Source organism: Ambystoma mexicanum, chromosome 3q (assembly GCF_040938575.1).
Source record: "Ambystoma mexicanum isolate Mex_15411 chromosome 3q, UKY_AmexF1_1, whole genome shotgun sequence".
Classification (NCBI taxonomy): domain Eukaryota; kingdom Metazoa; phylum Chordata; class Amphibia; order Caudata; family Ambystomatidae; genus Ambystoma; species Ambystoma mexicanum.
The window spans coordinates 1231470379-1231483744 of NC_090926.1; the positions used below are offsets into that span (position 1 = coordinate 1231470379).

Genomic DNA, 13366 nt, shown 5'->3' on the forward strand with positions numbered 1-13366 from the left:
GTAGCAATAGGGGCACCCTTGTGAGGCCAAAAAAGAATTGGAGAGGGAAGGGTGCAGTCTGAGTAGTTGAGATTGGCCAAAGAGGGAAGATGTGAACCAGGAGGGAATGGGAACCACCGCCAAGAATCCCGTGGTCAGTGAGGTTGTAGGACATGCTGACGCCTAGGAACGCCTGCGGGTCCGTCTTGCCTTCTTTGGCAACTTTGTGGACATCGGACCTCAGTTTGAGCAGAGTTGCCTCATGCTTTGGCCCTGGATGGACTGGCCAAAGAGCGCGAAGAAGGCTGTGACCACCGTGGTTTGGCAAGAACTGGGGACAACAGTGTAATTTCTTTTATGTGGCTGTGCCTATTTCCAGAACAAAATGTCTAAGGTGGTCACTGGCAACTTATTCCTGGGACGCCCCTTTCATCAGATGAGAAAATGAGTGCACAGAGGGAACCTCAGTGCAGGCCCCCCTCTCCTGAAGCACCCATACCGGTAGGGCTACTGCTAATCAGCAACCCCCAAGGTTGCAAGGTCTTCTAGGGTGCACCTCAAAACCAACATCAAGTGTGGCATTCAGTACCAACAAACTGAACAAGAAGAGTAAATACACAGTGAGAATTTAGAACCTAGGACTATTGCGCAATATCCCAAAGCAACATGGAAGACCCATTGCCAGAGTACATCAATGGGCTATTAAAGACAAGACCACAAACAGTAAATCCAGAGAACCCACCGACCCCTGTAGCAACACATGGCACCAGCAAGCAGTCTTTGTGCGTGCACTCCCAGTTGCCACCCACGCGGCTAAGAGCGCAGACACGCAGCACAGCAGGGGCACCCATTTGAGGAGCCAAACGTGAGAGAGACTTTTGACTCTGCGGGGCCCAGGGTAGCCAAGATCAGCCTGCCCATCCATCTTGAAAAAGGGTTTTTACAATGAGCAAATTGAAAATGCAGATAACAATATGAAAAAAAAAACCTCTTTGAAATCTATAGGAATTTGGAAAAACCCCAATGTACAGTAAAGTCAGGGCCGTTTGTACAGATAAGGAGGACTGCACTAGAGTCCAAGAAGCCTCCGCAGATAAGGTCAACACAGCAGGCAATGCAATCACCAACAAGTATGGAAAGGAACCTCAAACAGCTGGAGAGGAATGAAAGGAAACAACCAAATGCCATTTCAAACCTATTGCTATGGTAGAGATGGAAAGAACTGTAAAAAATATGCGCCCCACCTCTTGCCCAGGTGATGTTCTACCATCTAAAATCATCTTGGCAAATATAAAATCTTCACCCCCTTTCTCGTAAGTTTCGTTAATGCTTCCTTTTCTTATAAACCTCTCCCTGACGCTATCAAAGAAGTCTTGGTGACCCCACCTGGCGTAAACCCCAAGGAGGCATCTAATCTGAGGCCTATCACCAATACACCTTTTCTTTTAAAGATTGTGAACAAAATCACTGCCGCACAACTACAAGAATACCGAGAAGCCTCTGGTACCTTTCACCAGAAACATTCCGGCTTTTGAGGTAACCTCGGGGCTGAAAGCGCCCTCTTAGGCCTGCAAACTCAGATGCTGGGCACCCTTGACAGAAGCAAGACAGGACTGCTGATCTTGTTGGACCTATCAGCAGCCTTCGATTTATTAGCCCACACACGTTTGTCAGAAACGTTAACAGTTACACGTAACAGTACAGAGGACGTCACTGATTGGATCAGCTCCTTCTTGAGTAATAGAATGTCCAGAGTCTGTTAGGGTTAATGCCACCTCGGAATTGTCAGAAATACACTATGGGGTTCCGCAATGTGCCTGTTCACCGCCGGCCATGTTTACATCAGACTCCTTTGTGATCAGTTGGAACACATGGAGATACAGTTTGCCAATTACACGGACGACATCCAGCTGTTGATGGAGCTGAGTGGGAACCACGCAAAAGACTCAGAAAAGCTGTTTAACATTTACAGATCCTAAAAGAGATGGATGAGTGCGAGCTGGATGTGCTTCAACAGATTTTGTTACAGGGGGTGTGTATTCAAACAGGAATTTGTCATACAAGAAACACAACAGGAAACACACTACCCTCTCCTTCTTATTCTTGTAATGATTACAAACAATTGGTAAACACTTGAAACTTACAGCTACTTCCTACTGTTGCTGTATATTAAAATCTCTAAACATTTTCTATAGAAAAATATTTGTAAATGATGTATTTGTTGTTTATTCAGCAAATATACATTTCTTCTGACTTATTCATTATATAAAACCACAATACATACATTCATACAAGTCGTGTGCAAAACACGGGGTTAGTAAAAGTGCTACACATTTTTAGAACTTGCTGTCACAAGTCTCAACGAGGACTATGATATTTCAAAACCTAGCTAATTTCCTTGACATGAGGTGTGTCTATTTGTTTCGATATCATGATTTTTACAAACCACTCTCATCATCTAGCCCTTTTCTATGACATCGTATCTTTCATCTTCCCTTGAGATCAGTCATTTCATCACATCTCTCTGTTATTTAATAAAATGTCAAAACATTGATTGGATAAAAGACAATGTCGACACTCGTGCGTTTCGGCCCTTCATGAAAAAAGCCATCAGGCGGATTGGAAGGCGGCTAGACCGGGAGTATCAGCCCGCGTTTCCAGTCTCCTGATTGGCTGGCTCACACTCGTAGGGTGCTAATGCTAAAGGAATTAGGAGGTGCTTTAATAATAATAGCCATCCCTAAATGTTTATCTGGGCAGAGGAGAACAACAGACACAGGAGTAAATGGACAATGTGGCAGTCCTTTGGAGACAACCAGGAATAGTGCCGCGTTTTATTACAGGAGGGCAGCCATGTTATGGCGAGAGTCTGAGCTAAGAAGCTCCAGCAGTTATCTCACCCTCTACAAAGGGTCCTGTTCTGGGGTTTTGATGCACCTGTACATTGATTGGCACCTCTGCCGGCAGCCAACGACCTCAATGATACAGCACGCAGTAAACAAGACCAACTGAAAGATGGCTGCCTCATGAGCTGTGCACTTCAAGTCGCTCTCTTCTTTTTTTCCCTCCCCTAGATCCTGATTGGCGAGCTGACTGCTTTCTTCCTCCAATCCAACTGGCGGGAAGAGAAGACCATCATCTCTGGGGACTGCTGTTACTTCAACCCGCTGCTGCGGCGCATTGTGCGCTTCCTGGGTAAGGAAACGGGGGAAAGATTTGGGGGGGAGCGACCTAGGGGGGGTGATGACACCGGTCACACAAACCTTGCTTCATGGGTAGGTACCAACATACAGCTCTAACAATCTATCCCAACCCTGACCCACAGTAACCCCTGCTAATCCAGAGCTGAAACCCACACACTGCCTCGCCAATGCCCATCAATAATCACCTGCAGACACCTTTGCTATTCCAGTATTTAAGACGCACACACAACTATGTGGCTCCTCTGTATAACGTGGAGCAACCAGTGCTATCTCAATACTGGGACCCTTCCACAGCTCTGCTAGTGCACCTCAATCCTGCCCTGCAGCAGCCCTTAAATTCCTGCACTGAGACCTAACACAGCTCTGCCAATGCTCCTAGTACTCACCGGGTAATGCTTCCTCTCACTTGTAGGTGTTTATTCCTTCGGTCTCTTCACCACTACCATCTTTGCCAATGCCGGGCAGGTGGTCACCGGCAACCAAACCCCTCACTTTCTCACCGTCTGCCGGCCAAACTACACCGCCCTGGGCTGCCAGTCGTCGACGCAGTATGTGGCAGAGAAACGGGCCTGCTCCGGGAACCCGGTGCTGGTGACAGCAGCTCGCAAAGCCTTCCCGTCAAAAGATGCGGCTCTGAGTGCCTACTCCGCCATCTACACCGTGGTGAGTGCCAGACTCTGGCAAGACTGAATGGCTTTACTCATAAGGGCTTGGATGTGACATATTGACACGTGTACCTAAATGAACAAACCAAACACCTTCCCCAGCTATGGAAGAGCTAGGCTTATCTAAGGTTGGACTCAGGTTCCGACGTAAAGTGGGCAGAATAAGGATCGCTGGGTGGAGTACATGACCAACCAGACTTATTTTAGAATCTCATAACACTCTCACCCGCCCCTGCCGATATGACATGTATGTCAGGATATCCTAGCACAGGCACAGAGACAGAACACTAAGACAATGATGCAGTGGCGCATAGACAACTCAATTCCCCTTCCTTCCTCCTTCGGGGCATAGACAACTCAATTCCCCTTACTTCCTTTATGGGGCACAAAGCACTCATGTCCCCTTCCTTCCTCTATGGGGCATAGATAACTCAATTCCCCTTACTTCCTCTATGGGGCACAAAGCACTCATGTCCCCTTCCTTCCTCTATGGGGCATAGACAACTCAATTCCCCTTACTTCCTCTATGGGGCATAAAGCACTCATGTCCCCTTCCTTCCTCTATGGGGCACAGAATGCTCACTTCCCCTTCCTTTCTCTATGGGGCACATAATGCTCACTTCCCCTTCCTTCCTATATGGGGCACATAATGCTCACTTCCCCTTCCTTCCTGTATGGGACATAAAGCACTCATGTCCCCTTCCTTGTTCACTTCCCCTTCCTTCCTCTATGGGGCACAGAATGCTCACTTCCCCTTCCTTCCTCTATGGGGCACATAATGCTCACTTTGCCATCCTTCCCCTGGGGCACAGAATGCTCACTTCCCCTTACTTTCTCTGGGCCGTAGAATGCTCGACTCCCCTTCCTTCCTTCACAGTATGAGTAAGGGAACAGTCCCTTCCTCCTTCCAGTATGAGTGAGAGGACAGCCCCTTCCTACTTGCAATGTGAGTAAGAGAACATTCCCTTCCTCCTTCCAGTGTAAGGGAACATTCACGTCCTCTTTCCAGTGTGAGTAAGGGAACAGTCCCTTCCTCCTTCCAGTAATAGTAAGGGAACTGCCCCCTCCTCCTTCCAGTGTGAGTAAGGGAACAGCCCCTTCCTCCTTCCAGTATTAGCAAAGGAACAGTCATTTCCTCCTTCCAATAGGAGTATGAGAATGGTTTCTTCCTCTTTCCCTCTTGAGTAACAGAAGGGTCCTTCCCTCCTTCCTGTATGAGTTATAGAATGGTCCTTTCCTCCTGCCAGTGTGAGTAAGGGAACCATCCCAGCCTCCTTCCAGTGTGAGAATGGAAATAGCCACTTCCTTCTTCCAGTGGGAGTAATAGAACAGTCCCATCTTCATTTTAGCATGAGTAAGAGACTGGAACCTTCCTCCTTCCAGTGTGAGTAAGGTAAGGGAATAGCCACTTCCTCCTACCAGTGTGAGTAATAGAATGGACCCTTCCTCCTTCCTGTATGGGTAAAGGAACAGTCCTGTCCTCCTACCAGTGTGAGTAAGGGAACATTCCCTTCCTCCATCCAGTATGAGTAAGGAAACAGGCCCTACTTCCTTCCAATGTGTGTAAGAGAAGAGTCCCTTCCTCCTTCCAGTGTAAGAGAAGAGCCCCTCCCTCCTCCCAGTGTAAGAGAAGAGTCCCTCCCTCCTTCCAGTGTAAGAGAAGAGTCCCTCCCTCCTTCCAGTGTAAGAGAAGAGTCCCTCCCTCCTTCCAGTGTAAGAGAAGAGTCCCTCTCTCCTTCCAGTGTAAGAGAAGAGCCCCTTCCTCCTTCCAGTGTAAGAGAAGAGTCCAGAGTCCCTCCCTCCTTCCAGTGTAAGAGAAGAGTCCCTCCCTCCTTCCAGTGTAAGAGAAGAGTCCCTCCCTCCTCCCTGCGTAAGAGAAGAGTCCCTCCCTCCTCCAGTGTAAGAGAAGAGTCCCTTCCTCCTCCCAGTGTAAGAGAAGATTCCCATCCTCCTTCCAGTGTAAGAGAAGAGACCCTTCCTCCTCCCAGTGTAAGAGAAGAGTCCCTCCCTCCTTCCAGTGTAAGAGAAGAGTCCCTTCCTCCTTCCAGTGTAAGAGAAGAGTCCCTCCCTCCTCCCAGTGTAAGAGAAGAGTCCCTTCCTCCTCCCAGTGTAAGAGAAGAGTCCCTCCCTCCTTCCAGTGTAAGAGAAGAGTCCCTTCCTCCTCCCAGTGTAAGAGAAGAGTCCCATCCTCCTTCCAGTGTAAGAGAAGAAACCCTATCTCCTTCCAGTGTAAGAGAAGATTCCAGAGTCCCTCCCTCCTTCCAGTGCAAGAGAAGAGTCCCTCCATCCTCCCTGTGTAAGGGAAGAGTCCCTCCCTCCTTCCAGTGTAATAGAAGAGTCCCTTCTTCCTCCCAGTGTAAGAGAAGAGTCCCTTCCTCCTCCCAGTGTAAGAGAAGAGTCCCTTCCTCCTCCCAGTGTAAGAGAAGAGTCCCTTCCTCCTTCCAGTGTAAGAGAAGAGTCCCTTCCTCCTCCCAGTGTAAGAGAAGAGTCCCTAGAGAAGCGTCCCTTCCTCCTTCCAGTGTAAGAGAAGAGTCCCTCCTTCCTCCCAGTGTAAGAGAAGAGTCCCTCTCTCCTCCCAGTGTAAGAGAAGAGTCCCTACCTCCACCCAGTGTAAGAGAAGAGTCCCTTCCTCCTCCCAGTGTAAGAGAAGAGTCCCTTCCTCCTCCCAGTGTAAGAGAAGAGTCCCTTCCTCCTCCCAGTGTAAGAGAAGAGTCCCTTCCTCCTCCCAGTGTAAGAGAAGAGTCCCTTTCTCCTCCCAGTGTAAGAGAAGAGTCCCTTCCTCCTTCCAGTGTAAGAGAAGAGTCCCTTCCTCCTCCCAGTGTAAGAGAAGAGTCCCTAGAGAAGCGTCCCTTCCTCCTTCCAGTGTAAGAGAAGAGTCCCTCCTTCCTCCCAGTGTAAGAGAAGAGTCCCTCTCTCCTCCCAGTGTAAGAGAAGAGTCCCTACCTCCACCCAGTGTAAGAGAAGAGTCCCTTCCTCCTCCCAGTGTAAGAGAAGAGTCCCTTCCTCCTCCCAGTGTAAGAGAAGAGTCCCTTCCTCCTTCCAGTGTAAGAGAAGAGTCCCTTCCTCCTTCCAGTGTAAGAGAAGAGTCCCTTCCTCCTTCCAGTGTAAGAGAAGAGTCCCTCCCTCCTGCCAGTGTAAGAGAAGAGTCCCTTCCTCCTCCCAGTGTAAGAGAAGAGCCCCTTCCTCCTTTCAGTGTAAGAAAAGAGTCCCTCTCTCCTGCCAGTGTAAGAGAAGAGTCCCTCCCTCCTCCCAGTGTAAGAGAAGAGTTCCTCCCTCCTCCCAGTGTAAGAGAAGAAACCCTCTCTCCTTCCAGTGTAAGAGAAGATTCCAGAGTCGCTCCCTCCTTCCCGTGCAAGAGAAGAGTCCCTCTCTCCTCCCAGTGTAAGAGAAGAGTCCCTCTCTCCTCCCAGTGTAAGAGAAGAGTCCCTCTCTCGTCCCAGTGTAAGAAAAGAGTCCCTCCCTCGTCCCAGTGTAAGAGAAGAGTCCCTCCCTGTGTAAGAGAAGAGTCCCTTCCTCCTCCCAGTGTAAGAGAAGAGTCCCTCCCTCCTCCCAGTGTAAGAGAAGAGTTCCTCCCTCGTCCCAGTGTAAGAGAAGAGTCCCTCCCTCGTCCCAGTGTAGAGAAGAGTCCCTTCCTCCTTCAAGTGTAAGAGAAGAGTCCCTCCCTCCTCCCAGTGTAAGAGAAGAGTCCCTTCCTCCTCCCAGTGTAAGAGAAGAGTCCCTTCCTCCTCCCAGTGTAAGAGAAGAGTCCCTCTCTCCTTCCAGTGTAAGAGAAGAGTCCCTCCCTCGTCCCAGTGTAAGAGAATAGTCCATCCCTCGTCCCAGTGTAAGAGAATAGTCCCTTCCTCCTCCCAGTGTAAGAGAAGAGTCCCTCCCTCGTCCCAGTGTAAGAGAAGAGGCCCTCCCTCCTCCCAGTGTAAGAGAAGAGTCCCTCCCTCGTCCCAGTGTAAGAAAAGAGTCCCTCCCTCCTCCCAGTGTAAGAGAAGAGTCCCTCCCTCGTCCCAGTGTAAGAAAAGAGTCCCTCTCTCCTGCCAGTGTAAGAGAAGAGTCCCTACCTCCTCCCAGTGTAAGAGAAGAGTTCCTCCCTCCTCCCAGTGTAAGAGAAGAAACTCTCTCTCCTTCCAGTGTAAGAGAAGATTCCAGAGTCCCTCCCTCCTCCCAGTGTAAGAGAAGAGTCCCTCCCTCCTCCCAGTGTAAGAGAAGAGTCCCTTCCTCCTCCCAGTGTAAGAGAAGAGTCCCTTCCTCCTCCCAGTGTAAGAGAAGAGTCACTTCCTCCTTCCAGTGTAAGAGAAGAGTCCCTTCCTCCTCCCAGTGTAAGAGAAGAGTCCCTAGAGAAGCGTCCCTTCCTCCTTCCAGTGTAAGAGAAGAGTCCTTCCTTCCTCCCAGTGTAAGAGAAGAGTCCCTCTCTCCTCCCAGTGTAAGAGAAGAGTCCCTACCTCCACCCAGTGTAAGAGAAGAGTCCCTTCCTCCTCCCAATGTAAGAGAAGAGACCCTTCCTCCTCCCAGTGTAAGAGAAGAGTCCCTTCCTCCTTCCAGTGTAAGAGAAGAGTCCCTCCCTCCTGCCAGTGTAAGAGAAGAGTTCCTTCCTCCTCCCAGTGTAAGAGAAGAGTCCCTCCCTCTTTCCAGTGTAAGAGAAGAGTCCCTTCCTCCTTCCAGTGTAAGAGAAGAGTCCCTCTCTCCTCCCAGTGTAAGAGAAGAGTCCCTCTCTCGTCCCAGTGTAAGAGAAGAGTCCCTCCCTCGTCCCAGTGTAAGAGAAGAGTCCCTCCCTCGTCCCTGTGTAAGAGAAGAGTCCCTTCCTCCTCCCAGTGTAAGAGAAGAGTCCCTCCCTCGTCCCAGTGTAGAGAAGAGTCCCTTCCTCCTTCAAGTGTAAGAGAAGAGTCCCTCCCTCCTCCCAGTGTAAGAGAAGAGTCCCTTCCTCCTCCCAGTGTAAGAGAAGAGTCCCTTCCTCCTCCCAGTGTAAGAGAAGAGTCCCTCCCTCGTCCCAGTGTAAGAGAAGAGTCCCTCCCTCGTCCCAGTGTAAGAGAAGAGTCCCTCCCTCGTCCCAGTGTAAGAGAAGAGTCCCTCCCTCGTCCCAGTCCCTTCCTCCTCCCAGTGTAAGATAAGAGTCCCTTCCTGCTTCCAGTGTAAGAGAAGAATCCCTCCCTCCTGCCAGTGTAAGAGAAGAGTCCCTCCCTCCTCCCAGTGTAAGAGAAGAGTCCCTCCCTCCTCCCAGTGTAAGAGAAGAGTCCCTCCCTCCTCCCAGTGTAAGAGAAGAGTCCCTCCCTCCTCCCAGTGTAAGAGAAGAGTCCCTTCCTCTTCCCAGTGTAAGAGGAGAGTCCCTCCCTCCTCCCAGTGTAAGAGAAGAGTCCCTTCCTCTTCCCAGTGTAAGAGAAGAGTCTCCCTCCTTCCAGTGTAAGAGAAGAGTCCCTCCCTCCTCCCAGTGTAAGAGAAGAGTCCCTCCCTCCTTCCAGTGTAAGAGAAGAGTCCCTCCCTCCTCCCAGTGTAAGAGAAGAGTCCCTCCCTCCTCCCAGTGTAAGAGAAGAGTCCCTCCCTCCTTCCAGTGTAAGAGAAGAGTCCCTCCCTCCTCCCAGTGTAAGAGAAGAGTCCCTCCCTCCTCCCAGTGTAAGAGAAGAGTCCCTCCCTCCTTCCAGTGTAAGAGAAGAGTCCCTCCCTCCTCCCAATGTAAGAGAAGAGTCCCTCCCTCCTCCCAGTGTAAGAGAAGAGTCCCTCCCTCGTCCCAGTGTAAGAGAAGAGTCCCTCCCTCGTCCCAGTGTAAGAGAATAGTCCCTCCCTCGTCCCAGTGTAAGAGAAGAGTCCCTCCCTCGTCCCAGTGTAAGAGAAGAGTCCCTCCCTCCTCCCAGTGTAAGAGAAGAGTCCCTCCCTCCTGCCAGTGTAAGAGAAGAGTCCCTCCCTCCTCCCAGTGTAAGAGAAGAGTCCCTCCCTCCTCCCAGTGTAAGAGAAGAGTCCCTCCCTCCTCCCAGTGTAAGAGAAGAGTCCCTTCCTCTTCCCAGTGTAAGAGAAGAGTCTCTCTCCTCCCAGTGTAAGAGAAGAGTCCCTCCCTCCTTCCAGTGTAAGAGAAGAGTCCCTCCCTCCTCCCAGTGTAAGAGAAGAGTCCCCCCTCCTTCCAGTGTAAGAGAAGAGTCCCTCTCTCCTCCCAGTGTAAGAGAAGAGTCCCTCCCTCCTCCCAGTGTAAGAGAAGAGTCCCTTCCTCCTCCCAGTGTAAGAGAAGAGTCCCTCCCTCCTCCCAGTGTAAGAGAAGAGTCCCTCCCTCCTCCCAATGTAAGAGAAGAGTCCCTCCCTCCTCCCAGTGTAAGAGAAGAGTTCCTCCCTCCTCCCAGTGTAAGAGAAGAGTCCCTCCCTCAGTCCCTCCCTCCTCTCAGTGTGGGGCGAGAATCCTTTGGAAGGCAGAGGAGGGACCCTTCATCACCATGTAACCCTGTGGCCGGTTCCAGTTCCCCCAGTAGTTGAAAGAAATTCCGGGGGGCGCTATGACAGATGCAGTGCAGCTGCGGCTACAGAGGTGACTGGCCCCGCGAATCTTTTATATAATCTATGTTGATCGAGGCAAGGGCCGCTAGACTAACTATGCCACTGACTTGCTAACTTCCCAACTATAAAGACGGATACTAGGATGGGAATGGGGAGAGGTTACGACGTGAATAATAAGTTGGTCTTAAATGGAAGATGCTTGCCTAAACGCGTCGCTTCAATGTTTCGCAAGCGCACCTTCTTCAAGGCTCTAAGTTGGACGATGTCTTTTCTGTCTCCCAGATGTACATCACCCTGGTGTTTAAAATTAAAGGCTCGCGCCTGGCCAAGCCTTCCATCTGCCTGGCGCTCTTGTGTCCGGCGTTCCTGGTCGGAGTGGTGCGGGTGGCGGAGTACCGGAACCACTGGTCGGATGTCCTGGCGGGGTTTGTCACAGGAGGCGCCATTGCTGCCTTTCTGGTAAGCAAAGAGCGAGTGAAGGATGTGATGTAATGTGCAGTACTTGTAGAGCGCGGACTAAGGCCCAAAGGCATCTATGTGTTAGAGAACCACAAGGATAATGTAACAAGTAGAGGCGCCGGTAAGGGACAAAATAAAGCCTTACTGCAGATGCACGCAAGCAAATTCCTCCTGATCAAGTGTAGAGAATTTACTAGAGTGGTTCGATTTTCTGAAATTGTTTCTTACTCCAAAGAACACCTCCACAGTGCATTCCACACCCCGCCATCTAAATGGGAATTACCCCCGACAGTTTACGGGCCTCGTTATGAGTTTGGCGGTCTGGTAAAAAGTAGTGGCACTTTTTTGGTGCGGTGACGGACGCACCCCAACTTTTACTGCACCGCTGAATTCAGAGTTTTGCCCTGAAATGGAGGATTTGCCTCCAGAATTACGTTAAAGATAAATCCCCACATTAAGGCCAACAATAGGCCGATTTACCCCACAGTATTACCGCTCGAGGTAAATTGTCCAAATCCTTGTGGAGTCCAATGGATTTCAAAAAAGGTTGATTTACACGGCCCTACCACCGCTCGGAATCTTGTGCTAATGCCATGGGACTGTGTGGCGGTAACAGTTACAGACCTTGGGCCTGATCACGACCTCGGCGGTAACCCTTAAATCCGGCAGTAGCGCTATTACCGCCGGATTTAAGGGTCCGCCGAATCAGGGCTTCGGCAGATTTCGCCCCAGCTCTTGGCTGGGGGGAAATCCGCCGAAAATGTGCGCTATTACCGCCGGCGGGAAATCCGCCGGCGGTAAGAGCGTGAATTTTCCCCATTGAGCCCAATGGGGAATGGGCTCAATGGGGAATGGGGACTTCAAAGTCCGCCCAACTCGTTATCCCGCGCTATTAGCGCCGGGGGGCTATGACGGTCGTGCTAATAGCCCCCGCACTAATAGCGTTAGCGTTAGCGTTACCGCCGAGGTCGATCGTATTTTGGGATTTAATCGCAACAAACTCGACTAACTTTTAACCGGCATAGCCTCTTACAATTTTGCCAGGAGCCTTGCCTATAGTGGAATAAACAATCACAAGTGTTCCATTAAAACTTAAGAGGTGTTAGCCCTGTTAAGACTGCAAAACGACATAACTGTTACCGCTGGCGGTATAACTGGATTAGCAGATGTTGAGAAGTCATGGTTACTCATTCGGAAGTCCCATTGGGCTTGATTGGGGTAGACGCTCCAGCAATCACCCAATCATTGCGGGCTATGCTGGAAAGTCAGGGCGCTGTTAGGCAAGGGAGCTGGTGACAGATGCCAGTGGGCACACAGCGGTGGCATCGGCGTTTGCGGCCATCGCTTCCCAGATGGGCAATCGAGGGGAGGAGTCGCTCTGAGGGTTCCTCCAAAACGGCTCCTTTGCGGGTCCGCGTGCGGTCTCGTTTGGGGTGATGTGAGGTGATCCGGTCGAGTGGCATGTGTGGGTGGGTCACGGGGTGCACGCTCTACCTGCAGCGGGGAGCGGTCCCAGTACTGACTGGCGGGCCCACAAAGGCTTCCATGAGTAATAGCTATACCAAGTCTTCATATAGCGCTTCATGCCCTATTCAAATCGCTTCAAAGCGCTGTAATGAGACAATACCTGATAAAGTACCCCCTGCCGCGCATTATAAGGAGACAGTAATTGACCGGAGTGAATTGTCGCCAGTTAGATAGCACAGCGAGCGAAGTGCTCGCTCCTAATATTTGCGTGCAGGCTGCCGTGGCAGGTCCGAACCCTGGCAGGGTCAACTCAGCCTTCCGAGGTTGATAAATTGAGTTACCGCTCTGTGGGATAATAATGTCTTCTGTGGTTTCGGCGCTTTGAGACCTATGGGTGTGCAGCGCTATATAAGAAATGTATTATTATTTAGAGTTTAAATCCCTAAAGTGTGTCGTATTCTTAGCGTTCCTGCATCACGCTCCGAGAGTAGAGAGCGCCCCTCTCTTCTGACTCAGGATTCCCCAGGTCATGAGCTAATGGCCTTGCTACCCTGAGAAGCACTGCAGCATTACGCACCGCGCCCTTGCAGCAGGTCAGGGGGTCACTCTCGCAGCACTGACGTTATCCAGGCCCTACTTGGACCCTGCTCAGCAGTCACTTTCTTCTAGGCCAGAGGCCTGCAACCTGTGGCTCTCCAGATGTTTTGGACTACGACTCCCATGATCCTTCACCATTGACTATGAAGACTACGGCTAATGGGTGTTGCAGTGCGAAACATCTGGAGAGCCACAGGTTGCAGAGGCCTGTTATAGGCCCAGTGGCGCACCGGGCAATTATAATCCATTTCAGTACCATATCATTTATAAGGGGAACCTTCGCTCCAGTGCTTTAAGCGGGGCTCACAGGGTGGGGCCTAAGCACTGGCTGGGAGTGGGGAGACAAGAGGTGGCAGTTTTGTTTGGTAGAGGTAATCAGGACAGGCAGGCACTTTGCTGGCATTGATTTTGCTGCGCCCGCTTCTCCTTTTGTTGGTATAATCTGCTGTGAAAGCCCTGCGGGCAGCCCTTTCACCACGCACATCTCCCTGCACAGATGGTTGTGCTGTGCCATGAAAGGGCTGCCTTCAA

At 50.8% G+C, this 13366-nt stretch overlaps 1 protein-coding gene across 2 annotated transcripts in view; it reads left to right on the top strand.

Annotated features, from left to right (window-relative positions):
- PLPPR2 (phospholipid phosphatase related 2) overlaps nucleotides 1–13366 on the top strand; it is a 109747-nt gene that overhangs the window by 61891 nt on the left and 34490 nt on the right. For both annotated transcript variants that reach the window (XM_069604160.1, XM_069604159.1), the window contains exons 4-6: nucleotides 3054–3174; nucleotides 3595–3845; nucleotides 10595–10771. In XM_069604160.1, the coding sequence (XP_069460261.1) occupies nucleotides 3054–3174; nucleotides 3595–3845; nucleotides 10595–10771 (549 nt within the window). The remainder of the gene's footprint in view (nucleotides 1–3053; nucleotides 3175–3594; nucleotides 3846–10594; nucleotides 10772–13366) is intronic.